The 27953-nt window shown below is 36.7% G+C and overlaps 3 protein-coding genes across 4 annotated transcripts in view; 1 reads left to right on the top strand and 2 right to left on the bottom strand.

Annotated features, from left to right (window-relative positions):
- Window positions 1-996: 996 nt before the first annotated feature.
- On the bottom strand, window positions 997-8132 carry LOC113237358 (hemolymph lipopolysaccharide-binding protein-like). Of its 2 annotated transcripts, XM_026473782.1 has the most exons (5): window positions 7675-8132; window positions 4451-4738; window positions 3297-3470; window positions 2733-2981; window positions 1001-1696 (listed from the first exon to the last, which is right to left on the bottom strand). In XM_026473782.1, the coding sequence occupies exons 1-5, from the start codon at window positions 7712-7714 to the stop codon at window positions 1524-1526; spliced, it is 924 nt and encodes a 307-aa protein (XP_026329567.1). In that variant the 5' UTR covers window positions 7715-8132; the 3' UTR covers window positions 1001-1523. The 2 variants fall into 2 exon arrangements, with proteins under 2 accessions (XP_026329568.1, XP_026329567.1); XM_026473783.1 differs by lacking the exon at window positions 3297-3470 and having other exon boundaries at window positions 997-1696.
- A 6210-nt stretch (window positions 8133-14342) lies between these two features.
- LOC113237461 (macrophage mannose receptor 1-like) lies at window positions 14343-18359 on the top strand. The gene is made up of 4 exons (XM_026473946.1): window positions 14343-15093; window positions 15519-15668; window positions 16855-17109; window positions 18036-18359. The coding sequence occupies exons 1-4, from the start codon at window positions 14811-14813 to the stop codon at window positions 18206-18208; spliced, it is 861 nt and encodes a 286-aa protein (XP_026329731.1). The 5' UTR covers window positions 14343-14810; the 3' UTR covers window positions 18209-18359.
- A 5083-nt stretch (window positions 18360-23442) lies between these two features.
- Window positions 23443-27953, bottom strand: part of LOC113237259 (integrin alpha-PS3-like) — a 47768-nt gene continuing 43257 nt past the window's right edge. Inside the window, exons 22-24 of the mRNA XM_026473646.1 lie at window positions 27177-27288; window positions 24076-24147; window positions 23443-24000 (exon numbers count right to left, since the gene is read on the bottom strand). Coding sequence (XP_026329431.1) covers window positions 23707-24000; window positions 24076-24147; window positions 27177-27288 — 478 coding nt within the window. The 3' untranslated portion in view covers window positions 23443-23706. The remainder of the gene's footprint in view (window positions 24001-24075; window positions 24148-27176; window positions 27289-27953) is intronic.

Raw genomic sequence — 27953 nt, 5'->3', positions numbered from 1 at the left:
CGAGAGTGAATAAGCATTATTTAGGTCGTCGTCTATCGTATCGATATAGAGCCAGCTCTAGTGCTGAACGGTGGGTCATGCTTGCCATTGTGGTGAAGGGATTTACTCGCCGATTGTAGCCGGAAGTGAGGGTAGGTTCCTTTCATACACCCCTTTATTTCTAATTTCCTTTTAATTAATAACTAAATTAAATAATTTAGTAAAATTCTTATTGTTAAAATGAAATGTTTTGCGAAACGTTACATACGTGTAAATTGCAATTTTTTTTTTCTATTATTGGGTTTGCCTTCACATTTAGCCTATGAAAGGGCTGGAAAAGCAGAATCACAGATTATGGAAGGGTAACGGAATTTGGATGAAAAAGGACATGGTAGGTTGGATAGGTGGGTAGCTATTATAAATCGGCATACACATTAACGCTTGATATTTCGATAAATAAGGCCAGTACGTTATAAACATCTTTGTTGCATAAATATAATAAACTTGTCATGGAGGTGGGGAGTGGGACACAGTATGCCAGGAGGTCGGATATGAAAGTATAGTGGCCCAAAAGGCCCCGCATGAGCATGCAGGGTCAGGAACAATTTTGACTTTGAACAAGTGCGCTGGAGTTGTCATGTGACCAAGTCGTAGCCGACAAATAGCGGAGGTAGCTTTTTTGCCAAACTCCATCTTGCTGAACCATGGCTGGAATGTTCTTTGGTAATTTAAAAATAAGATAGGTATTTATATTAATAATTTTTGTAAGGTAAATATGAGACAGAACTTTACCGGCTCAGTCAGCCGGATTGCAGCGTAGCAGCATTATTTAGGTGTGCATGCTCCATCGTTGACCTCATCGTTTCCATTAGTTGATATGGAGATCAAATGAAAACAATCTGTGATTCCGAATGAAGTAAACATACTACAAGAATGAATAAGAATGAATAAGGTATTTTACTGCATTCGTATCAAATATCAAAGGTCTCGATAAGGATTCATTGACACTGCTGCGGTTTGCTTGTATGGTGTAGTTGCTACTTACTGCTTTGCGTGAAACACTTTTTATATTTGGTTTACATTGACAAGTGACAAATTGTTCACTCACATTTCATTAGTTACGGATACGGATTGCGAAGTTTCAGACGTAAAAATATTTATTCAAGAAATAAAATAAAAGGATATGATACAATAATAACTTAATCACAATTAGAACTAGATAAATAGAGAAATATGGATTCCCGTGACAACGTGCTCAAAATGCTGGTAGTTATTCTGGGGATCGGACATATTTGTGAGAAGGAAACGAAGGCTTGGAAAAATAGGCAATTATATTCGAGTAAATCTAAATTTTGGTCAGAAAGTAATAGACGACCTGTAAAAAATATTAGAAAGCGGTCCTGCTCGATAAGGCATGCATGGTCGACAGTGCTATTGTCAGGGAACACATTCTAAATTAAATTTTTAAGCCACGGAAGTGGCGAGAGTCTAAAATAGACAATAATACCTTACATTGAATAAATTTATAGTATTTGCCATATCTCTCATGACTTCAACTGAGCTTCCTTTTCGCAAATGAAAGCGAAATTTGCCGCACAATCGACATCGTTATATCTGCCATTGTTTCTAAACAGTGCACCACAGTATTCACTGTCGTCATAGTTGTTTGGCTCGCCTTCTTGCCAAGTCGCAAACCCAGCTTCTGGTAGAGATTGGTCTGTGAATAAATTCACAATACCATTACAGAAAGATACTTAAGTGGCGGAATATCGACTCCCTACCGAAGCACAGCAGTCTTTCTATCTTTCTTTTTTCACAATTCTGCACAAATGCGCCCGCAAAATATTGAATATTATATTTAGTAGCAGTAGAGCTCCTTGTGAAAGAGTACGTCCAGGGTACTACTGCCACTTTACCTATTTCTGTCGCCTAGCAGTAACGTCAGCATTACTGTGTTCCGGTTTTGAAGGGTTAGGGTGCTGGCGACATTACAGGCGCATGGGACTAGTCAACTTACGTCTCAGGGCGACAGGCGCAGTGGCATTGCCTCTCAGAACTTTGCGATTTAAATCTTTGAATGGCGCTGCAACTATTATGGACAGGCGTGTAGCTTACCATCAGGCACACGTCTCTCGATATTATAATAAAAATCCCATAGACTGGACATAGACATAACCTTTTTTTTTTTTTCAATTATGGAAACTTTTTGGCATTTATCTACCAATAAAAATAATACCTTGTAAATATGTGGAAGTTAAAATTTTCGGACATTATTGTTATTAGTTAATTAATTGAAAGCATGTATTTTAATTTATTATGTATCTTATTTTGTGATTTATTATAAAAACTTATACCTCTGTAAATTTGCTATGCCCTTACAGGGCGTTACATGATACTTGTACAATAACCAACCAACTTAAATTGTATTTTATATGTCTTACTGTAACACGCAAATAAACTATTTGACTTTGACTTTGACTTTGGTCTTAATTTCTAGACACTATTATGTAGCTGCTAATACCAAAGTGTACACGCCTGGTAATAAAATTAATGTGCTGGATTGCAAATTTTTCATGATTCCGAATTCATTTATCTATTCAATGACGGTCAACATACATCGAGTTGCTATGTTAAGTTTATGATGTTTCCGCTAATCATTGTTAATAATTAGTGTAAGTAGGTACATTGCGTGATGTTTGGGAGATAAATAGTAGTATTTATCTCCCAAACAACCGGAAGTTAATGTTACTCACTGAATATGGTTCTGAAATTTCTGGTCAGCCGATCTGCTCTAAATCCAGCAAGATAGTAATAATCGACTACAGCCGTCTGAATTCTCGGAGCGGTCTTCAAGAACTTTGCAACAGCTTCATATTCCGTTGCAGAATTGAGAATTATCAGGTGAGCACCTTGACCCCTACATTCGGCTTCTGCCTCGTTCCAAGTCAAGGCAAATGGTGGGACTTTGTAGCAGCTCCCCGCAGATTCACTGTACTTGTAATCTGAAAAGAAGCATTTATATTTGTTTCTTCAAAACTTAAAAGTACATCCAAAATAACGCGATTTCAACTTAATATAAGCGTATGTATCTCATTTCTTTCAAGTCATTCACAAGACTCGTTTTGGTAATTTCAACACAGGCATTAAATTGACTGGATCTAACTTGCTAAAGATCAAGTCAGAATCAAGAACTGACATGTTCAGACATAAAACACTGCGATCAATTAAGCTGCTAGCCCATTAATTAAAAATGCAATTCCATAATTATATCGGTGTGTTTTGTATCATATCTATGACGCCAACATGAAGTCACTGACCACTCGCATAAACATCGCACTGGCCGTCGTAAACAGCATCCCTGGCTTCTACCTTACAGATATACGGCAGCTGTCGGTAATAGTAAGTTCGTTCAACCTTGCCTTGACGTGTCAATACATCATATACCACAGGTCCAAAACGTTCTAGCCGTAAGTCTGGTGGAGATGGTTCTACTGGAAAAAAGTGAAGTCATTTCCGGGGTTAAAGGGAAATAAGGACTCTCTAAAGCTTTAAAGGTAACTTTAAACGTATGGCGTCGTACATACATTCAGCCACAGGTAAATTGACACAAATGGTCACCTTTTACACTACAATTGTGTTGTATAAACAAATGTGGCCCACCGTACCTTAAATAGGTAGGTAAGTATTATCCGTAGCAATCAACGAAAGTTTTCTTGAGATCTTCAATTGTGAATACCTCTATTACAAAAACGACATCGCAGAATTTTCAAGCAGAGGCCGTTGGTTCGAATCCGGGTTCGCATCTCTTAGTTAGTACTAGTAGCGGTAGAGCTCCTTGTGAAAGAATTCGTTCAGGGAAGTATTGCCACTTTACCTACTTTTGCCGCCAAACAGTAATGTCAGCATTACTGCGTTCCGGTTTTGAAGGGTAAGGGTGCTGGTGAAATTACAGGCACATGGGACTTGCCAGCTTATGTCTCGGGGTGACGGGCACAGTGGCAGTGCCCATCAGATCTTTACGATTTAAAGTTCTGAGTGGCACTGCAACTGTTATGGACAGGCGTGCAGCTTACCATCAGTAGCATGATTTGTTCGTCCCGTCACTTTATGTTATATAAAAAAAAACCTGCATATGGAAGAAGGTTCACAACCCTGAGAAAATGTGTGACGTGTTCAACCCGCATTGGGTGGTGGACTATGGCCTAAACCCTCCATTGACAGAAGACCCATGTCCTGTAGTGGGACGTCTATAGGGGGTCTTGGTGACGATGATGATGATTTGTTTAAAGACATTAGTCAGCCATATCAATAATCTGGCTTCATGCTTAAAAGATATCTCTTTTGGCCCAGCTTTGACACGCAGTTCTGGATAAGACGTCAGAAACGCAAAAAAAACAAGAAATTATGAAAACATTTGACCAAAGGTTAACTGGGTATTATATGCACATTTATTATCAACAAAAGAACTTACATCTCATCAAAGGGTCCTCTTCAGCAGACTCATGCTTTTGACCATCGTTACCAATCAACACGCGGTCTCCCAAGTCAGGATATCTCTTAAACAAACCATGAGCCATAGAAAAATCTTGCTTAGATTTCGGGACTAGGAGTTCAGCTCCTTCCAATTGACAAATTGTTTTCGCCCGAAGAAGGGAAGCCTCGTCGATGTGGAATTTGAAAAAGGCGTTGGTTTTTTGATCATACTCGTAATCGGTGCGGTACTGCATTTTATTGGAAGGGGGTGGAGCTATCACATTTACTGGAAAATAATAAATAAACATATAACCATATTTCCACAGGTAAACTCTAGCTCGGGATCCGAATTGGTCTCATTCAAATTTTACAAGGTAAGTACTATACCTACTCTAGTACTACCAGCATTTGTAGACTGTAATCACCTTTGTTGGCATGACGTATTCGATTTTGTTACAACAGAAAGAGCGTCCGTGTAAGGGCTAGTAGCGCAGGATAGATCGCGTGAAACTGGCGCGTGTTGGAGTGCGCGATTGCGCGTGCGACTGACAGCGCAATCGGGCGGTCTTTCCCTTTTCCTTCTAACGTAAAGATGTTTTACAGTTCCTGTATCACGCGCGATACAGTATTAAGCCCGCTTTTGTAAACACAGTCCCAGACATCTAAATTAAAGCCAGTCAAAGAAAGACATTAAAGCCAAAATCGATTTGTTTGGTACATGAACGAGCTTAATAGTATTTTATGCAATAGTTGCATAATAATGGTTCTATCTAGGTTAGATACCAGATTTTAAGGTCTAATTACGTAATTATAAGAGTAATAAGAGTAATTTAAAATAGTGAAACAACCAATATTTAAAGATTGTTTTCTTAACAATCCACGACATCTCCATACAAAACTAAAAAAATATGAAACATCGAGTATATAACCAGAAATAGATGTCATTTAATTTGTTTGAAAATTCTGCCAAATCATTACTGTGACAACTGCGCTCCGATTGGCCAGTCCAAATTTGAAACAATTGACGGGTGTTGTCAATTGTTTCACTTCAAAACGGCCAGTTTAACTTGAGCTTTGCTATAATGAACGAAAATTGAAAAATTACGTATTTAATATTTCATTACCGATGAAATTCCGTTTGTTTTGTAGTTAGATGTTTTGCTGCTTTTCTCACACCACCGAATGGAACAGCCCCCATTGTTAGAGATATCTTTATTACAATAAATACGAAATATTTTTAGAATATACAGAGACGTACACACAGGTCCGTTGTTGGCGCTGTACTATTTCAGTTTTCTAATTCGTGATTTCAGCGGAAATGAGAGTTGATATTTAAAAGTGATATAAGGTCCATTTACCTGATGAGTTGCCAGGGATGGATGGCCCTTATTTCGTCTCAATTTCTGGTTATATACTCGATGTTGCCCAAGTAACGGTTATATTTTAACCAATCAAGAGGCAGCAGCAGCGTTTGAGTAGCGTCATATCCGATATTGTTTTTAAATACCTTTTTTTGTCAAATAGTACCAAATCATTTAGCAAAAAAGAACTTTCTACCTGTTATGCAATATTTTGAGGTATTATTTAATAAAATAATTTTAATTTTTATAATTTCACGAATGTAGTGACGTTATTCTGTTCGGAAATACAGCGACGCGCTTATGGAGACGCAGTGATCTTATATACGTAAAGGAGACTCTTCTAAGTTCTTTGTAGGACTTAGACTAGAAATGTGTATCGTCTAAGGTACAGGAGATCTACTCTTTATCAACGAAAAACGAAATTTCGATCGAAGTTTCGCACGTTTCTAGCCACAATTCCATTTCATTGCGAAATTTCGTTCGAACGAAACTTGTTTACGCTTAAGTTTTTCGTCACCTTACACTAATTCATGAAACGTCTAAACGAAATTTTTATTTTGACAGATAATTCTTCGAAATTATAATGTCAAATTGATGAAACAAAAAGTGCTACCTTTTGATTTTCTTGAATTGAGTGAATTTTATTAAAAATTTGATTGAAATGACTGCAACAATGCTTTTGTTGATCAAGGCTTTGCGTGTAGACGTTCAGAGCGTATTAAGAACCATCCTCGCCGCCAGTGCAACCAACTACGTATAAGTGAAATTCCCGACTTAAGTTTGTAGGAAAATACAGACAAAAACCGTCATTTTTTAATTTATTATTGCATATCTCATTGGACATTTCTGTTTGAAAGTAGTGACAAGAATAGTGCCCTTATTATTTTCAAAAGAAAGACGTCATGGACATGAGTTCACGATTGTTGTTCTCGATTTGGAAAAAAATGAACTCCAAGATGAAAGAAGGTTGTCTCTGAATTAGCTGCTGCGCAGAACAAGAGCGTCAGTGCAAATTTCGGAAAACATGTACAAAATAAAGTTCTACCCAAGGAAATAAAGATGGTGCAAGTTCATTAAGTAAAATCAGTTTACTGCATTATATTTTTGCTTTTTTAGGAGATAATGATTACGAAAAATTTTGCCAAGAGCTTCAATTGCCTTCATTTTGGTATCTATAATGTAAATATCATGTACGATAAGTTTACAAAGAATATAATCTATAGTATATAGCTTCTAATATACGGAGGTTTTTGGTTGTCATACTTTTGCCACCCATAATTTGCATAAAATGGTACTCTTCAAATAAATTGGACAACAATAAGTATTTCATAAAGTTTCGGCTAATTACGTCAAAAATATTTTTTATTTGTTTCTCTGCATTTTCTGCATGAATATCACAAAGAGTGCTTGATGAACCACATATTAAATGTAAAATTTAAAAATAAGGCAAAACAATTGTAATAATTTTAACTTAAAGTAATTTACCGTAGTTGACATCAAAAAAGACCTATATAATATCATTAATTCCATTCGTTCACGAACATTGTAAATGACAACGAAATTCTTGCGCCTGACGAAAAAAGAATTACTGTAAGGTTTTTGACGAAATTTCGTTCGTTAACGAAGTTTGATTTTCAAGAAAGAAAGTAGACCTCCAGAACTTTAATTAAGTTTTTCAGTTCAATACTTAGAGGAGGGTAAAAAATAAATTCAGTAGCGCGTACCACAGACAATAGAATTTTGAATCTGAACTAAAAAGAGCGCGCTTGTGATGATATATGGTTCATAAAATTATAATTGACACATTGACGTACAGGAGTATAAACACAATATTATAATATTACAATACGTAGGTACTCACAAGTCAATAGCGAAAACACAAACAAAACATATTCCTCCATCTTGTAGTTCCCGGCACAATTCCAATAAGAATGCAATGTAACTATTGAATCATAATGTTATATGTTATCGATAAACGTACTGTTTATTTCTATTGTTTATTTAACTCTTATGTAGAACGACGTTTAAGTCCATACTACCTAATTGTTATCCAAGCGGAACATTCTCGTTTTGACCCTTTGATAACTTTGATTGTCTATTGTTATTTTGTATACATCATTCAGTTTTAATTACATTTAACTACTTTTCAATTGCAACAAATTCACTTTGACATCGTTCTCGTCTCTTCAGTAAAGTGTTTATGGTTATTGAAAGAGATTGTTATTTTACAATAAACGTTCTTTTGAGTGCTAGAAAGAGTATTTGTATTGATTACACAAGACCAGTGATGGGCAGTGGGTGGGCAGATGGGCATTTCTGCCAAAAATTGTGGGCAAATACGGAATTGGGTATAATTCTACACATATTACAAATTTCGGTATAAATAATATTTTTGAACGAAAAAGAGGCAACGTCTCACAATAAAACTTTGCAATTCTATGGATTATCACTATCAAGGATGCACATTATACGATTCGATTTTTATGAAGATCGATTCAAGTGCACATGATGTAACGATTTTTTTGTATCGATTTATTTCAATGCTAATTTCTAGCGAATCGATTCAATAGAAAGGCAAATCGAATTGTTTACGTCAGAAAGCAATAACATTTTGTAATAATAACGCACACACTCAACATTACATCTGAACTAAACACAATTTACAATAAATATTTAGTTGTAAATAGTTTATACTCTCGATCTCGGGCGTTAATGGGTTCTAACGCGATTTGAACCTGCCGTCAACAAAGCGCCGAGTTAAAACCTGGGCGCTTGTCCATCTCTGTTCAAGACAAAATTATAATGGCTAATAATAATAAGACAATATATAGATAAGAGATAACTGCAGAGACGGACATGTTTGTCTGCCCCGGTAGTACACACTACCCCGGGCCGGGGCGCCCGTCTCGTGAGCAGCTTAGTAGCGGTGTAGTTAAGGGCCTGAAGCGAGGAGACGCGCGGGCAACGTGCGTTGCCCTTTAAGTTGAAAGCTATATCCGGACATTGTAGCGGAGAGCTAGTAGAGGATAAGCTAGATACGGTCCCTCCAGCCGCTTAGGTTATAGGGAACTGGAGAGACGACGTTTTTCGGTGTCGGGAAGTGAGCGTGTCTTTCGCCACCAATGAGAAGATTTGGTAGTGGACTCAGAGTCGACGGCTTAACAGTGATAACCGCTAGTTGCACAATCCGCAACGGGAAGCGAACGTGCATAGGCACGTTCTACTATAGCTCCGGTACCTATCTGGAAAATAGGGAGGGTACTGTACGTGCACCTGGGGCGGCTCACCCGAGGCACTAGCCTGTTGAAGAACCGGATGAAGTAAAGTGACAGAGGTCTGTGACAACCCTGTATACTGACTGATCTGGGGTCAGAACCTGAACTTATAAGGTTTCAGTGCGCGCACGAGTTATAGTGCCCTTCTCATATACCGTAAGGTTCAGTAGGGAGGGTCACTATAATCAAAACTAATGTAGAAAGATATGGGGCTGGTCTGGCCCGTGGGGTTTTTTCCCATTATCCAGATTGATTTGGCAGCTGGCGATTCGTTAGGATGACATAGAAAAATGTATGGTCTGGGTCAAAATAGTTATGCATTTTATTATTTATTCTACTTTCTTAATTCATACTAAAAGTCAAATTCAAAGCATTTTTATTCAAGTTAACATTATGAATACTTTGACTCAGGATTTCTTTTAGTTGTGCGCAATCATATCTGGCATCAACCTTACCGTCCGTTTTCGTTATATCCTAGTATGGCTTGGCCCAACGGTTTGCACTGTCGATTCCTGGTAGGACTAATTTGGGACATGACCTTTCCTAAATCGATTCTGGTTTGGGTGTTCTAGGTAGTGCGGATTGAATTCTCTAGCTTGAGAATAGCTAATTGACGTGGTTGTTTTGTTAAGTATGATAGAAGAAGCACGAGAGTAGAATTAATGTACTAGAAATGAAAGCTTTAAGAAGTATTCCTTGAGTGACTCTGGTGGACAAATTGCAGAAGAATGTCATAAAAGGGCGTTCCGATGTGGAAGAACATGCAGTGACAAAGATTGTAAAAGAGATGCTTAGGTGGTACAGACATGTGGAGAGGATGATTGTAAGAAGATTAACAAAATTTAGAAAGCGGGCAAGTTAAGGCAAAGGCGAACTTATTACGACCGAATTAAGGACGTCCAAAACGAATGCTGAGCGAAGAGTGCCCTTAACACGTTCACAGTTTCACATATAAAGGTTGAAATTAACCCAGTAAATCCACGGGAATATGTGTGAAATAGTGTTGCTTTTGTCTTTTACTCACATTTTATATATGATATATCCAAAACATTTCTTTTTTTTAAACCCAATTTCACAAAAATACTGGACTTCTACAAAATATTTGACAGTGATATGATATGTAGCTGCAACTCCGTAGGTATGCGTGAAGTGGTGTGGACTTATGGTTGAAGCCAATTTGCGACTTTAGGTGGATTCATGGACAGCAAACGTGTTAACCTACGAGTCTACATGTTTTATTACTTCTAGCTGTCTATCACCGAAAGTTATTTTGCAACGCCAAATTTCGATTAATTACAGAATGTAGAAATAGTTGTTATTTATGCTCTGGCCACACAGAGGCGGCCGTAGAAGTGTCTCAGGCACGTGATTTTTTGTAATGTACGAGTTATATGAACCCTGCTACACTGAAAGTCACGGCCGCCTTTGTGTTGCCTAAGCCTGATTGGTCAAGTATTTGTATTGTTTGAGTAAATATAATAGTTAAGGCCTTCATTGACCGTTTCATTGTGTTTCTTCGATTTAGGCGGTTCGTTAACCTATAGACCGTATACCTTTTCAATATTTTTCATTTTCAATTACGGTGCACGCTCGGTTTCACTACACAGTAAAAATTATAATAATTCGCGACCCGAGCGGCAAATAGACACTGCGCGTAATTGACTATGCTATATAGTCCTCAGCAACTCATAGTTGCTGCCAACATGCCATCGACACTATGGACGAGGTCAGCTTCGTGCAGATCTGCAAGTCAAACTTCAATGAGGAAGAGATTTGCAGTGGCAAGGCGCTGCTTTTCGGCACGCTTGGCAAGGCCGAGCAGATGCCATCTCGCCGGAGGGATGGAGGAGCGAAGAATCTCCAGGACATCATTATCATTAATGCATAAAGTTTATATTGTATAGCTTTTTTAACGCATTGCCGCGTCGTGCAACCCGGCGGCGAAAATGAGAGGTAAATTTTAATTTTTGCAGAGCTATGAAAATAGGGAAGACTAAATATTACGACATATTCCGCTTAGTATTTTATAATGGCACCTATCTCGGTGCGCTCAACTCTGGTTCACTGAGGTCAAGATATAGGTATAAGTTTTCTATGTAAGTGTGATACGACGTCAGTATTGTACAAACCAATTTATCTTGACTAAAGTATACACATTATAATTGTTCCGAACTGTTCCAGATTAACTTAGTTGCGCTGTAAAGGCGTGTCAATGGTTTTTGTATTCAATTTCAGAGATCTTTAAAATGAAGTGGTTGTGCTTTTTGTTCCTTGTTTTAGTTGGTAAGCCAATGTTTAATTTAATAATTGTTGAATTGTAGAAGTAGATTTTAACAATATTGATTGCTGGGTTTACGCTTTGAACTTTGGATTAAGATATTGTAAGTGGGATAGAGTTGAATTTGAAATTGTAGGGTAAGTATTGTAAGGTCAAAGTAAAAGCTTTTTGAGCTACTGCTCATTCCCTGTGCTGACTTTTCTGAGAAGAACGAGCAAGAAAATCTAGTGGTTGCTCTTCAAATAAACTTACATGTTTTGGAAAACACTTTGAATCAAATTTGTGTGGAATCTATAGTCATGTCGTCTTTTCATATATTTTTATCTAACACATTGTCTTCAATTTTGTAATATGACTTTTTAATTAAAATACTTTTAATGTAAGTTTTCAACTTAGGTAATGATAATCTTAATATATGCCCCGGAATCTTATTATAAAAATGTATACAGTTCCCCATGGAAGAAATAAAATCGTAGTACCATGAAATTCGACTTGGATCAGAAAATGTTATGGACACGTATGTTCTTAATGAAATTATATATATTTATACAAAACATTTGAGTAAATGCACAGTTATGACACCAGTCCCTTTAAACTTTTCTCTGAGAGTAACCCGAGAACCTATAGGAACACAGAACGTATCGCCTGTTTTTTCAACACAAATATGGTTTGTCGTGATTCTCATCCCACATGAGAATCCCGTAGGGCAATATACTTATATAATATAGTAAATTATAATAGTAGTACAACATCGGTAAGCTGCATATTCTGAAGACTGCCTATGTGGCAGAGCTTAATCTTTTTTTTCGACGATGTAGCATGTACACCTAAATAATGCCTATTCACTCTCACTTTGAAAAGGTCCAAGTTATAGCAGTAGTAGGGAATTCCACTCTCTAGCCGCTCGCCATATAAATGTGAAAGCGAAGCGCTTCGTGTGAATCCTGGGAATATCCACGACATAGGGGTGGAATCCCAGCCCACGTATAGTCCCCCGATGATGGAAAGGGGAAGGCGGAATCAAATTATGCAATACCATCGCACACTCTCCGTGATATATCCTGCAGAATATCGATAAGCAGGCAACTTTATGGCGGTGTTTAAGGCTCTGCAGGTTCGCTTCTACTAATTTCGAGTTACCTATAAGCGTCTTGACACACTTGTCTATTAAATCCAAGGTGGCCAGTTGGTATTTAGCAGAGCCATAAGCCACAAGTGGCAGCAGTACTCCATACACGACTGGACTTGTGGTTGGTACAGCTGAAGCAACTGTCTCGGTGTGAAGTAACGCCTCACCTTGGGAAGGATGTCAAGCTTCCTGACTGCATTTTTGGCCATGGATTCAATGTATTTACCGAAGTTCAGATTTGACGACATGTCCATTCCAAGTAGCTGTTGACGGTCGGCTATCGGTATGGATACATCACGAAAAGTCGGAGTCAGGTGAAAGGGACTCCGTTTTGTGGTGAATACACACGCTTGCGTTGTGGAAGCATTAAATTTGACTAGATTGACATGGCCCCAATCAGTGACTGCCTTAAGTGTCAAATTGAAACGACTAACCATGGACTCTCGACAAAACTGGATTTCTTCTCCACTGACCCTTGCATTGGTCAAGTACCTGTCCACAACTGTGCTGTCATCAACATACCCAAAGGCTCTCGGAATTAACATATCATTGATATGCAGAAAGAGAGTCGCGGACAGTACGGAACCCTGAGGAACTCCGCGGCCTCTATCGCCATATGTTTGGAAGAGTAGCCTTCTAAGGCCACTCGAATCGAACTTTCATTCAAGAAATCCGAAATCCAGTTGCAAAGGTCAGTGGGAAGCCCATAAGAGGGAAGCTTGCTTGCTTGCGTGTCAGACGCTCAGATCTATTGGCCAGGGAAGGTATATGTGGAAACCATTGAAGTTTACTATGTAAGGTCACTCCCAAGAAGACTGCTTATTGACAAGATTTAACTTTTCTCAATTTATTTCTATGATGGAACTAGTCGATTCTAAATTAGGGTCGTTCCAAATTGACGGGTGGGTTTGTGGGATTTTGACTCGTTTTTTCCGCAAACTTGAACTAACAATTTGATTGACCCGTATTTAAAATGAAAACATCATGAAGCATGATGTGCATTTCAATCGCAATTATTTATTGACTTAAAATTATGACATTTTTAAATGTAACGGGTGAAAATCTCATGACACTCGCCTGTTTGAGTTGATGGCTTCACTACCAAGATCAAGACAAACAATTAATATTTTGATTATCACTAGTATCAGGTTTCTTACCACGGTATGACTTCTTTTTATAAAAATAATAAATAAAAAATATTATAATAAAGATAAAAAGAAGTCATACCGTGGTAAGAAACCTGATACTAGTGATAATCATTCAGTGAATAACCACGAAAGTCTTAAAATTAATATTTTGTTCAGCAAGATTTTCATAATCTATTATATATAAATCGAATATTAAGGTTGACGGGTGGGACACCATTTTGTGACGGATGGGACACCATTATGTGATGGGTGGAACACCATTTTGTGACGAGTGGTACACCATTTTGTGACGAGTTACAATTGAATACACGGAATTAAATAAATTACATTGTTTATATGAAATCCTTCGTTAGTAAGTAAATATTTTATAATTTCATCGCGACAGGTGGTACTTGAAATTAGTATTTATTGCAAGTTTAATAACTCTTCACCATATTTATTTCCATGCAATCACTTATCACTGTTTTACAATCCGGTAATTGCATTTTTTTCGACAGTAATAACTTTTCTAGAATAACGCACAAATAACCTCGAAAATTGTTGTTAGTATTATATGCAAAAATGCTTCACCATAGACGACCGCACTATGGCTGCTTTAGTTAAGAGAAAAAAATATAATAATAATTGTACAATATCGGTAAAAACTCATTTATTTATAAATTTCTAAAAAGCAAATTGTGTAATTTATTTTTATGGCCCGCGGAGTCATCTTCGCTGGAATGACCCATTAAGTAGGTAATTCAAATTTAACACACTTTGTCTTCCTGGCATTAAGCAAGAAGTTGATAGCATTAAACCAGTAAACTACCATTGAGAGGGTATTGTTAATATAGTCATAGTTAACGTCATGTCTGTCTGTTTTAAAAATAAGGGTGTGTCGTCAGCATACAATACTATTTCGTAAAGATCCTTCACAAAGAATCGTAGATCATTAATATAAATGAGAAATAAGAAAGGTCCAAGAATTGAGCCCTGCGGAATACCCATTTTTATCGGAGAACTCAAAGAAGTGACTCCATTTATGTCTACTTTCTGAATTCTGCCGTTGAAATATGACAAGTTCCAACGCCGAGCTCGAAGGAACCAACATGCTGAACTAATGGAATACTACACTGGTGGATACTATCATTGATTTATGGTTTGATTTAAAGATAATTTTCTTTTCTGATGCCAAAATACAACATTTCTTCAGTTTCAGAAGCTTCAGATCCGCACAAATATAGAGACTACGTGTACAATAGAAAAACAATGGCATATTATAAATTACATATAGAAGAAAACGACAAATATGACAGCGAAATTGTTTGTAGAGTGGAAGGCTCTGCATTGATACTACCTACATCAGCGGAAGATATAGCACAGGTTCATGGAATGCTCAAGGAATATCCTGATATAGGCAATCTTGTGTGGATTGAAGGTGAAGAGGAATATGATTCTTCTGAGGAGGAATGTAAGTTCTTGATATTTATCCATTTAAAAGTGCTTTCAATGCAGTTTAATATGTACCAAAACCTACATTTAAAGTGGTTATACGAAATCATATTTATTTAGTTATGTTTTTGTAATTGAAAATTGTAGATATTTATTTATACACCTCTTGCTGATTTTGAAGGAAAACATCGTGATGAAATCTGCACGTCGAAAAATCGAATTTGCAATGAATTTGAATGAATCGAGCGCATTGCATCGTAAGCGTCGCGGATTATGTATTTGTAATGCTGGTTGCTGATAATGACGATAAGGTATTAATATGATAGTATTTTAAGGTATATTTAGGGCATTTATCATTCAACCTAAATCTCTTAACGCGGTGTTTCTATGAGTGAATCAAAACATCCTTTATTAGAACATTTTGTGAAATTTAAAAAAATTAAGGGCATGAAGAGTCTTCGTCCAGATGCAGCGTGTTGAATCGCTACCAGGGTGAAGTCGAAGATTATTCTTGCTATGAATTACTACCCTTCGTCTGCAAGGTGGATGCCAAAGATGCTCCTTACGATGATCAGTGCAACGTGTACGCTCAAGGTAATATGACCTATTCCCAAGGGATGATCAATTTGCTTTACAACCCCTAAGAGCGATGCCACACGATGTGTCGCGGCGACGGTGCGACAATTGAGCGATGACGCTGCGTTGCACTACATATAAAATAGAACTATACATGCAATATGTTGTGTAGAAACGGCACGCGGTGGCGGAACGCATGCGCGTCGGAGAAGGGACCAAGAGATAAAGCGGTTCTGCGTTGCATAGGTAAGCGGCGTTATGACAGAACAATAATACAGTTGAAGTGCTTAGTTTACGTGACACGTGCGCCAACAGTTTGCGGCGTTCCGCAAATTTGAGCTTAGTCGGCCATTTTCGCTTTGTACGTTACGGTGATGTCAATTATCTCGCGCGAAACCTCGTAGAGAATGCCTTATTTCGTTACTGTGGAGTGTAAAAAATGATAGTCGCGCTTGTAATTATTATCCTTTTATCTATGGTGGTGTTTCGTATCATCATTATGTTTTATTTTATTTCCTATTTTCTGTTTACCGCATTTCTTTTTGTTATAAAAACGAAAGCAAACTTTATACCGGTCCAATATGGTCGCTTCTTTTTCAGAGAAATAAGTAAGCATCTCGAATTCGTCGTCGTTCAGCTATTAACCGCTAGATCGCAGCACTTTGATTGTAATTTTAAAATTTCAATTAAAAAAGAAATTTCAATATAAAAGCAAAACGTCGTAATTTGCAGTAATAGGTATTTATGGTATTGAACTTTCAACTATATGCCAACAGGGTAAAGTTTAAATTATATTAACAATTCAAAATTTGTTTTTTTTTTTTTAATTAGAAACTACGACCAATCGTTATCAAGATTTCATAGTGTTTCAAATTATGAATATTGAGTTTTGGCGACAGCGCCAGCGAGCGGGTGTGATAGTAATCGAGGTTTAAGACGCTTCCTTTGTTTATTCTTCCGTGGGCGTTACGAGTTTACGACATTGCGTTGCTTGTGTGGCACTCGGTGCGTTAAAATCATAGGGTTGCTAAGACTCAACGCACCGGCTACGCCCGTGTGGCATCGCTTTAACTTATTGTGACAACTTCTGTCTCCATCAAAATCACGAGTTTCCATATTCAAACTGTAAATTTGTTTTAACATTATATGAAAACGTCGACGTCTTCAATACTTCTTAATGACTTCAGTATTTTTGGATTTTCAGGTTACGATTATTTCTCTTCTATTGCCAGCTGCTACAAAGTAATAAAACAATATTATATATGGGACCAAGCATATAACGAGTGTCAACAAGAAGGAGCTCATCTAGTAGTGATTAACTCTGAAGCTGAGCGTAAGGTGGTTTGGGATTTGGTCAAGGTAGCTCAGAAGTCAAGGAAAGCATTACATTCCTTCTTTGTCGGATTTCGGGCCGAACGGACTGATAGCGGACGTCCCAGAGAATTCCATACTATTTTTAGTGAGTTTGTTAAATAATTTTTTTTTTGACATATTTATAGTTTAGGGTTCAATGAACAGGCTCCATAATTCACATAACTGGCAAAGGATGACATGACTATTGGGGAAAATATGCCCACGATGACAGGCACTAATGTGAAGATAATAGGGAATCTTTATATTCTTCTGCTTCTGAGTCCTGGACATTTTTTATTCTATTGGAAAGGTATAATCTAAAAGCTATAAAAGGTATAATCTACTAGAATCATTTTTTTAAATAAGTGCGTAGTTTACCGCCATCTCACCTGATGGAAAGTGATGATGAGGACGACGATGTAGCATGCACACCTATGTTATGCCTATTCACTCTCGCCTTGAAAAGGTCCAAGTTATAGTGTTCGGGGAATAAGTCCGCAGGCAGGGTCCGAAGGTACCTAAAACTAGTATTAAATTATGTGTATAAAATTGGGTCCCCGCGGCAAAGTGACCATGATGCTGGTAGCGTTCGCCCTTTATTTGGCTATGCTAATACGGCGGACAATGTAGCTGCCTTTGGATTTGCCAGATAGTCCATTCATGTTTTTGATAAAATTTGGGCCAAGGGTTTCAACTCCAAAGGGTGAATATAGGTGATCGGAGCCGAGGTCCTGGTACTTATTACTCTTTAGTTTTTCGGCGAGCTCAACTGCAGAGTTATGGAATGGGGTAAGTGTGTCGATACACTTGGCGTTCCACATATTCTGTTACATAATCTCCGGTTGTTTTTGTCTAGCCATAGTTTCTTCCAACCATTCCGACTTCCATTCCGTCTTCCAACACATAATTATTAAATATATCCACACCATTGCCTAGCCTATACTCCAAGAGACGAGTGTCGTTCCGTTATATAATCCTTCGTTTAGCAGTAGCTTTTTCCATAACACCTAATTATTGAATTGGTTATTACAGACGAGACGTTAGACCAAGCTGGGTACAATAAGTGGTCTGTCGGAGAACCCGACAACTACTTGGACTCTGAATATTGTGGAGCAGTAAGTTACCTAGATGGTAAATTCAACGATGTCAATTGCAACTCTGCCCATGCTTTTATTTGCGAAAAAGAGGTACCGAGGAGACAGTAAAACTCCAAATAATTGTTATAATGAACGTAAAGCGCATATAAATACGAAAGGAAAGTACTTTGCATGTTTCGAGTTCTTAGGTTTTCGCGATTGTTACACATAGAAAATGAAACTATTTTTCCGGATTTAAATCGCGTATATTTGTCATTATCAAGCCCTGCATGCAAGCATGAGAAAGATTTCTCAGTTCCTGAGACCCGTGAGATGTAACATCCCCTTACAGGATGCAGGAGTTTACAAGCTTGACTGTGAGTGCGGTCTCTCTTATATTGGACAAACGAAGCGAAGTATTTGTACCCGCGTCAAAGAACATATAGCTGATGTCAAACACCGTCGCGTAAACAAGTCTGCAGTCTGCGAGCATATCATGGATAAACCTACACATTCAATGAAGTTTGACAAACCCCAGGTCCTTGAAAAGAAGTCCTTTATCTACCCAGGACGCTGCAAGAGGCCATTGAAATTAAAAAACATTCTAATTTCAACAGGGAAGATGGTTTCTCCGTACCACCAGTTTGAGATCCAGTATTTTCTCTGATGAAAAATCCCAAACAGGCATAAGACTGCAGTACTAATTAATATGTTTTAATTTATTCTAGTTTCTATTATTAATTAATAATAAATAGAACTTAATAAAAATTCATTCAATAAAATAATTTGTAAAACGTAATGTAGCGCAAATTGGAATGTTTTCTTTGTAAAATTAAAAATAAGGTATTTAATTAATAACTATCGTAACTATAGTGAAAAAATAGGGTTTGCATTAATGTTAAACATAACTGGTTGAAGACTGTACCACTTTAGTCAACCGTGACCATGGGACCTGTAAAGGGCCTGAAACATCGGTTTGTTTGAGAAAAAAAAAACAAATATACGCGATTTAAATCCGGAAAAATAGTTTCATTTCCTATACTTTACATATTGTTCATATAGACATTATTTTATTTTTTAAAATAAATAATAATGCATTCAAAAACTTGTTTTACAAGTTGCTTGCTTAGTCTAAGAATCGCAACCCATCAAATATTAACAAAAACCAACCTGTATTTTTATGATGCAGATCTAAAGGTTCAATTATAAAAATTAATTAGTTAGAAGTAACATAGGTAACAAGGAACACCATGAAATTTTACATTGAGCCTTAAAATAAATGAATATTAAAGTAGTTTATTGTCAATGTTTTTACTTCAAAAATATCGGTTTTATCATGTCATAGACAATTTTGATTATTTACTAATTCCCATTCAAGGAACAATTTACTTGCATAGTTTATTTAGGTGAAAGATAATAAATAATAATTTGCACATTTGATGAATTATTTGCAAATACCGTTGTTGGCGACAGATCTTCTTTCATATACTTTTTTTATGTAATGAAAATTACATTTGGAATTAGTTTCGTTTTTTGTACTTTTGACTTACATTTTTGATATTGATTGTTTTTTTGTCCGCTGTGAAGTGCTGTGAAGTGTTTTCAAGATTGTAAAATTTTTGACAAAAATATGTGCTTTCCCCGCCGAGTGTGTGCGTTATTTATCGTTTTTAACCGTAATACATTGAAAGTTTCAAGTTTGTTTCGTTTTTGAATAAATTGTGTAATTGAACGACGTTCCTTTAAAATGCCATGTTACTAATCATTTATACGTACATTAATCCTTGTAATTGACACTTTCGACAGGCATCATAAAAATACTGGTGATTTTCTTTCGTATTTGGTAGGTTCGTTTTCAGATTAGACAAACAACTTAATAAAAGTCTTTCAATGGAGTACTACTTAGTTACTTTTAAAAATAAAATAAAAATGTCTCCATGCAGCAATATAATCCTGCATACAACATTTAAAGTTCTATTCCTCCGTGTCCTTATAGCCTTAACACTCTGTATAATAATCTGTATAGAGGACTCCGTTATATAAAAAACGCAGTGGTGGGCAGGTGGGTTAACACCTAATCTACCCGACCGGGTTACAACCGAGTTTTTACCGTGGTTTTTACACAAAATGCCAAGTTTTAGCTCAATTCTGCCAAAAATCGTGGGCCGAAACTATTATACGAGTAAAATAATACGGAAGTTGGTTTAATTCCATAGTTATTAGGAATTTCGATGTATGAAATTTTTTTTTAGATGAAAAAGAGGCAACTGACACAATATCCACCTTGCAATCCTGTGGACTGTCACTTACATACTGGTTATGTACTCGATGCTTACTACTAGAACAGAAACTTCAATAAAAAGGCAAAATGCGCGAAGTGAGCGAGCAATAAACATTTTGTAATAATATCATTACATTTGAACAAAACTCGATTTATAAATATTTAATGGTAGATAGTTGTTGTCCTCGGTTTCGATTATTAATGGGTTTTAACCAGATTTAAACCCGGGCGGTTAACCTCTGAAAAAACATAATTTTAAAGAAATTTCTCGAACAATTGTAAAAGTAAAACCTAGAGCGGAAGAACGTAGTTGTAAAGTAGGGTGCGATACTACTTAAAAGCTGAACTTTAAGCTCGCATTGAAGGCTCCGGTACCTTTTCGCAGCTACTTTCGTCAAAGGATAAGTTTACCACGATGCCCCGAGACGCAGCTTTGTTAATATCCTCTACTGTTTACCAATTGTAACCTTGGTGTAATATAATTTTCATCACACTCGCTCGTAAACAGTGTCATGACATGCAGGCAAAGTCGACCGTAATGTCCTAAATTATGCCCACGCTGGCATAATGGCTTATTCATTACATTATCGCCTTATGGATTTTTTACGTCAAGATTAAGCAAAAGGTTTTTATGCTCGAAAAATCTGAACGTACATTTTGCTTAAACTTGAAGTATAAAAAAACTAAACATTTGCAATTTAAATACTATTTTACTAAATTTGTTTTGTGAATTCAAATTCTGCAGTATTATTTGAATTTGGAAATTACATTATTTTATATCTAATACATTGTGGCTGTATGCGTCTGTGCCTTTTATAACATTTTGGTTCAAGTTGTATTATCTATGGAAGGATAGCTGGCAATCTGTTTAAAAAAACAAGATACCGCCATTTGCAGAATCCGTAAATGTTGTGTTGTGAAGCGATATTTATTCATTTATGAAATAAATTATTATTGTATCTATGTCCTCGCAAATGTGATGAAAACATTGTATGTAGCACGGGCGGTAAAAGTTACAGACCCCGTCATTCATTAAAGTATATTGTAATACACTCTCGTTAGTAATTTCTTATTTACCGATATTATGTCCCGCATTCATTACATACCATATAAATATACAGATATAATTTTATTTTTCTCTCTTTAAAATAAAAAAAAATAAAAAAAATAAAGGCATTTATTTCTCCACAAAACATAAGAAACACAATACTTAAGAAACGAATAGAAAAAATAATTCAGTGATGTGAACAAAAAGGTTAAAGTCTTGGCATTGCTGATTTTCAGTCTTCACCTGTAGCAGACCTCGGACACTCCATACAACGGTCGAAACTTATTTACCTGCTACTACATACAGCAAGGCGCTATCTGCACACGCGCAAATGTGTGCGTGAAGTTGCAGGGTTACCCGTTACTTTCTCGTACTATTACGTTGTTAGAGCGGAAATATAGCAAAAATTGTAACGCAAATCTCTTATCTATAATTCTATTAATAGAATCCTAATAATTACACATGCTTATTAGATATTTATATCGGTATAATATTACTTAAGAAACTCCTCTTTTTATCCTGTTTAAAGAAGATAAATAGCCGTGCACAGCACAATTCACGACCATTATAAATAGTAACGTAAAATGATGGTGATGATATATATTTATGTACACGTTTCGTAATGAATAAATGAAAACTACATTCGAATATCAAAGCCTCGCCGGCGAAAACGGCTCGCCGACAGCCTTGTTGTCGTTCAGTCAATGTGACCGTCAATGTGCGGGGCGTGGTGCGGTATCTAAAGCTAGGGAGGGGCGGAGAGTGTCCGTTCTCGTAACTTTTTTTGTTCTCTGCCTGCAGCTAGCTAGCTGTTCGCTTGCTGCACCAAGCGGAGTGTACACCAAGTAATAACCTACCTTAAGTAATAACTAGTAAGTACGTCAGTAAACAGCATATCATTGATGTGCGGCAAAAATAGCAACTGCTTATAAAGTAGCAAATATATTTCAACGAATACAGGCCCATTTATGTAGGGAGTGTTTTTATAGTATTGTGCCTGTTTTTATATCATTTTTGTTACAGCCTTTCTTCTCCTTTTAAACCGACTTAACTCCGGTATTTGTGAACCGATTTTCATGATTGTGACTGTTCACGCATGAAGATTCACTTTTATAAATAGCGCCTAACTTTAATTTAGGAGCATTACTTTAATGGTTGATTTTGCTATTTCTCCAATTCAAGGCGTTTTTCTCTCAATATACTTTGAGTAGTGAGAACGGCTTTTTATTATCTCCAGTGTCAAGTCCTGTATAGTGGCTAACTAGGGGATATTTCAATAAAACTTAGCAAATAGACGTAATTCCACGTACTTTTGAGGTCGGTCTTTTTAGTACTCTGTACTGATCATTATCCTTGACCTTTTCTCCATTTTGTTACACTTTCTACAATAAAATTCACGTGGACTGCGCGCTTCTATCATTATTACGCAAGACCTGCGTAACTGTATAAAGATACAAAGATAACAATTAATACAAAGATCGAGGACAATGAAAAACTCCTTTGATCTAACTCGAATCTGTGTCTGTTTTACCAATCTAGGCTAACCGCTCTACCAACTGAGCTACAGATCGAATCGGCAGACCTGAAGAATTTCTCCATGCGTGTAAAGAAAACTTTGAATGATCTGTAACAAATGCTTTTGCTTAGGTGCGATACGCTATTTTGGTCACGTGACACATAGAGATTCTGATAACCTGGAGCGTTTGATGGTAACAGGAAAGGTGGAGGGAAAGAAACCTAGAAGCAGGGGTCCCAAAAGGTGGTCGGATCAGATCTCCGAACAACTGGAGCTACCTGTTCGGTTGGCAGGATGAAGTGGAGTCACGATCCTCAGCATTGAGGAAGCGATTAAGAATAAGTAACAAAAGCATAGAGAAAGGAAGAGAAATCCGTAAGACAGATATAGTTTGTTCTGTCAGATCGTAGGATTTTTCCTTTGAGTCCGATCTTTGTATGAATAATTATAACAATCTCGGTAGAGTAATTTCACAAAAATAAACAAATATCATAGTAGTAAAAAATTATAATATTCGTTGCATTCAATATTAAGTACAATATCAAAGTATCTTTTAAAAATGATTAAAAAAAAGAATAATTTATTCAAAACACATATTGAATACATAAAAAAATTAAATAATGATTAGTTAGAGTCAAAGTGAAATAACTTTTTTTTCATAGGTAAGTAAATTACACTTGAAAACGTCATACTGATTAAACTCTACTGCTCTTTCGTAGGGCAGATTCTCCTAAGAAGAATGAGCAAGAAAGTCTAAGTCAACTTTAAGTCTAAGTAACAAATCAAAAAATAACTTTTGGGCCTAGTAACCGCTTAACGTCCTTCCTGTTTTTAGCGTCACCGGGCTTTGTTAACTGATCGTTTGACGCGTTTGTTTCGTTGCAATTCTTTTCCGCCTCAAGTTTAGCGATTTCTTCATTTATCTCATTTACAGAAAGATTTAGTCTTAAGTCGAGTTCCTCACAGCTCGCTGTTTTTTTATCGTCCGAGAGACCAACGAGCGGTTTTTGGTCATCTGTCGCTTGTTGATTGGCTATTACTTCGATCATACTCTCGCGCAGGCGTATTGATCGTCTCTGTGTTAAAAAAGACAAGTTATTAACAAAAATATCACAAATAAGAAAGGGTTTATGTTAAGCACGATATTTTACCGTAGTTTGTCTTTTAATGTCCTGTTTTAGTTTCTTTAATTCTTCTTTGTTCTTTCTTCTCAAGCAACCGCACTGAAATCATATAATATATTTTTGTACTTGTATTAGGATACTGTGTTTTTTTAAGTTTAATTAATTAACTTATATTTTTATGTCCCCTACAGTCGATTCCCTTCTCTAGATTTCTTTAAACAACGTGTCGAGGATCGCTTCCTGAACTCCTGTATTTATATATATTTTATTTTCTTATACTTAAACTCCTCTGTGGCCGAACGGTTTCAATGCCGGGCTGCCACGCAGAGGTCCCAGGTTCGATTCCCGGGCCGGGAGAAATATTTGTATAGCCTACATTTATTTCTCTCGTGAGTTTGGGTGTAATTTGTGGTTGTCTATGTGTGTGTCCATGGCACCCGCAACACTGGGTTTCCCTAGTGTGTGTTGAGTGTGTTGAGTGTGTACTTATATTTTATTTTCAACAGCCGTGGTTTCACCTATCGCCTCTCACGCAGAGGTTAACATTTTTAATAAGGTTTCTTTCGAATGGTGAGTACTCTGAGTTAATTTTGATTGTTAAAGATAAAGCTATAAAGTCTGTCTAATAAAAATGGAAGTAAATTAATTTGTTAAAAAGAGGCCGATGGTCTCTTCGACCGAATGTCGAGCAGTCAACAGCCCCTGAAGATGCCTCGTGAAGAGGCGAAACAAGTGTCGAGTGTATTTTTGGTGGTGGCTTTTGACTGTAGTTGCGCTTATGTTATTTATTTTATTAATTTTATGCGGAGAGAGGGTGAGATAATTAACTGCATGAAAAAATATTCAACACAAGCGCAGCTATTTTGCACGATTTAACCTTCACTGGGTTCGCGGGGTAGCAAATTAATTTACTTCCATTTTTATTAACATGGTTAACAATTTACTTCCGCAAAGTAACGCCTGAATCTATTAATTACTTATACTCATTGACTTACAAATAAATGAACGACGGGTCTAATACAAAAACCACGACAAAAATGTCCCAAGTCAACCTATTCGTAATTTAAATTGTAATGTCATCGCAGTATCGCGCTGTCAGTCGAACAAATGAAGACTAAAGCGGAGTTTGGCGCTCTGTATACGATTTTAGCGCCTTACAAGTGCGGACACTTTTTAGCGCGGACCCGACGTCCATATAATTGTAAGTCAATGCTTATACTGTGTCTTTTTTGAAGACGGAGTAAAATGATAGTTCATTGCGCAAAAGTGTTGCCCGCTTTCAAGCAACTAGTGATTCTATCGACTGAATGTTAGCTAACCTTATGCAATAAAAAGCAGAACTTGTATCATTTGAATCACCATCGACCAATTAATTATTCGTTTAGCTATTGGGCTCAAGTTAATTTGGATTGTCAATTTTTGTAAGTTCATACATGTACTACATTTAGAATTATATCTATTAAAAATTCAAAGCAGAGACATATTTCAAAGTTTTTCATTTTAATTCAATATAGATAATAAAATTCGCTGCCTGCCCTTATTAATAATAATAATAACGCACACACTCAACATAGCCCCGCACTAGGGAAACAATGTGTCGCGGGTGCCATGGACACACACATAGACAACTACAAATTACACCCAAACTCACGAGAGAAATAAATGTAGGCCATACAAATACTTCTCCCGGCCCGGGAATCGAACCTGGGACCTCTGCGTGGCAGTCCGGCATGGTAACCGTTCGGCCACAGAGGCAGTTATTATTAAAATGTATATGAATAAAAATTTATTTCGAGACTAGTAGGCCAATGGTCAAGTAGGAATAAAAAAGGCTATAACGCAAGTAGTAATCATTAGAACGTAGTAACATTGACAATTCAGACTTTTTGGCAAAATGTTACCTTCTTTCACAATCTATCTATAAAACTGTCGACAACAACTACATGACTATTTAACATTTTATGAAAATTGGCAACCCTGCAAATGTCATTTTACTCCGTCTTTAAAAAAGACAGTTTTTTATATCACATTGTGCTCTCACAATACTCATTGTATAGCAGAGTCTACAGAAGCCCTTAAAATTACTAAGCGGAAAACTCGATACTGGCGAAATCTAAAGGGTAGCGCCAGTAAGCAAAAAGAAGAAGAAGAAAAAAGACATACTATATTGACGCTGGAAAGGTAAAACGTCTAACATGCATTTGGAAAATGTTATGAGAGCTATTTAAAGTATTTTTTTTAAAGAAAAATAAATCGTAACTTCAATTTTATTCGTTACAAGGAAAAGCTGAAACTTTCTAGTTTTACATATAACAATTTAATAAAATCAGAGTTATAATTTTATTTTCTAAAAAGAAAGTACTTTAAATCGTTCTCCTGCAGGGCTAAAAAGACCGTATTGGCAGAATCATAATATGATTAATTGTCAATTCATATTATGACTATCTAACAATTCATATTATGACTTTCTATCAATTCATATAACGCAATTTATCTATTTGACAGTGTTCTGTGGAGGTCTCCATATTTTTCTATATATGAGGCTACATTTTATAGCAGCAGTAGAGTTTCTTGTGTAAGAGTTCGTCCAGGGAAATACTGCCACCGTACCTATTTCTGCCGCCAAACAGCAATGTCAGCATTACTGTCTCTCGTTTTTGAAGGATACGGGTGCTGGTGAAATTACAGGCACATGAGACTTGTCAACTTATGTCTCGGGGTGACGGGCGCAGTGTCAGTGCCCCTTAAATCTTTGCGATTTAAAGCTCTGAGTGGCACTGCAACTGTTATGGAGAGGCGTGTAGCTTACCATCAGGCGCACGACTTGTTCGTTCCATCACTTGATATTATTAAAAAAAAAGATGAATTGCGTTTTTTGTTGTGTTTGAAAATTCATAATATGAATAATTGTCAAGTTATCCTGGAAATGCGGCCTTTTTAGCCCTGCTGTAATATTTTCCAAATGCACGTTAGGCGTTTTGCCTTTCCAGTGTCAAATATGGTTTATACAAACTTACTGGGAGTACCTTAAGAGAACCGCTATCAAGACCTGCTAACTGATTTTTGCTGAAATGTTTTTGGATTATATAACCAAAAGAGAGAGATAGAGAGATCGAAAAGTAACTTACTTCATGTAGAGCCCATGCTAGTACAACAATAACCAGAAGAGCGACCAGAACTGCAACTATGATGATCCATGTTGGTACCGCAATGCTTATTAGAGTCACGGATGTAGTTAAGCTGTAACAAAATATGCTTAATTGAGCTATGAAAAACCCTCGGAACGGAACAACTAACATTTTTATCAAAATTGAGTTACATTTAAAATCGGGATCAGGAAAGATTGTAGTGCTATAAAGCGGGGCGAGGTAGGCACAGACAACAACACAAGGCATTTATTATGGATACAACGTGTACACTGTACAGCATTACAAGATTAATATGCTCTGCGATGATACAGCCTACGACTGTCCCACAAGTGGAAACTTACCCGGAAGCAAGTTAGGTGGTGCACAGAGGCCCTAATATAGTCTACAATGCTTTTTTTTGTGAAGAACATTTTGCAGTTGGCCGCTGATGGCCTTGACTGTGCCAATAGATAAGAGGGCGATGTGAAAGCTACAATTGTAATTATTGGGTTGCGATGTCCAAGGTTAAATTAATCTAACAATTTTTTGTGGAAATATATCTTAATAATTGTTGAATAGATATACTTCAATAATCAGATTTTTTCCTATAAAAACTCATATTTCACTATCCCCAACTATTTTATCACCCCACTGATAACTTTTTTTAAATCGCCATAATTCGTATATTTTTGTTTTTTTTTACTGTCCCTCTTAATAATACATTACGAACGTCTTTACAAATATGCAACGCCAGTTTACGAACTAAAAAATAGAAAA

The sequence above is a fragment of the Hyposmocoma kahamanoa genome, unplaced genomic scaffold (genome assembly GCF_003589595.1).
Source record: "Hyposmocoma kahamanoa isolate Upper Pololo Valley unplaced genomic scaffold, ASM358959v1 93, whole genome shotgun sequence".
Taxonomy (NCBI): Eukaryota; Metazoa; Arthropoda; class Insecta; order Lepidoptera; family Cosmopterigidae; genus Hyposmocoma; species Hyposmocoma kahamanoa.
Note: the sequence above shows the minus strand (reverse complement) of the source record. Positions and strands in the feature narration are given on the sequence as shown.

Bases quoted from the DNA above. Each gene is read 5' to 3' on its own strand.
- LOC113237461 (XM_026473946.1), top strand. From the start codon at position 14,811: ATGCCAAAATACAACATTTCTTCAGTTTCAGAAGCTTCAGATCCGCAC. The intron at 15,669-16,854 runs GTAATATGACCT...TTGGATTTTCAG, and splicing joins GTGCAACGTGTACGCTCAAG to GTTACGATTATTTCTCTTCT. The intron at 17,110-18,035 runs GTGAGTTTGTTA...TGGTTATTACAG, and splicing joins AGAATTCCATACTATTTTTA to ACGAGACGTTAGACCAAGCT.
- LOC113237358 (XM_026473782.1), bottom strand. From the start codon at position 7,714: ATGGAGGAATATGTTTTGTTTGTGTTTTCGCTATTGACTT. The intron at 4,739-7,674 runs GTGAGTACCTAC...ATTATTTTCCAG, and splicing joins TGTGTTTTCGCTATTGACTT to TAAATGTGATAGCTCCACCC. The intron at 1,697-2,732 runs GTGAGTAACATT...ATTTATTCACAG, and splicing joins AAATTTCAGAACCATATTCA to ACCAATCTCTACCAGAAGCT.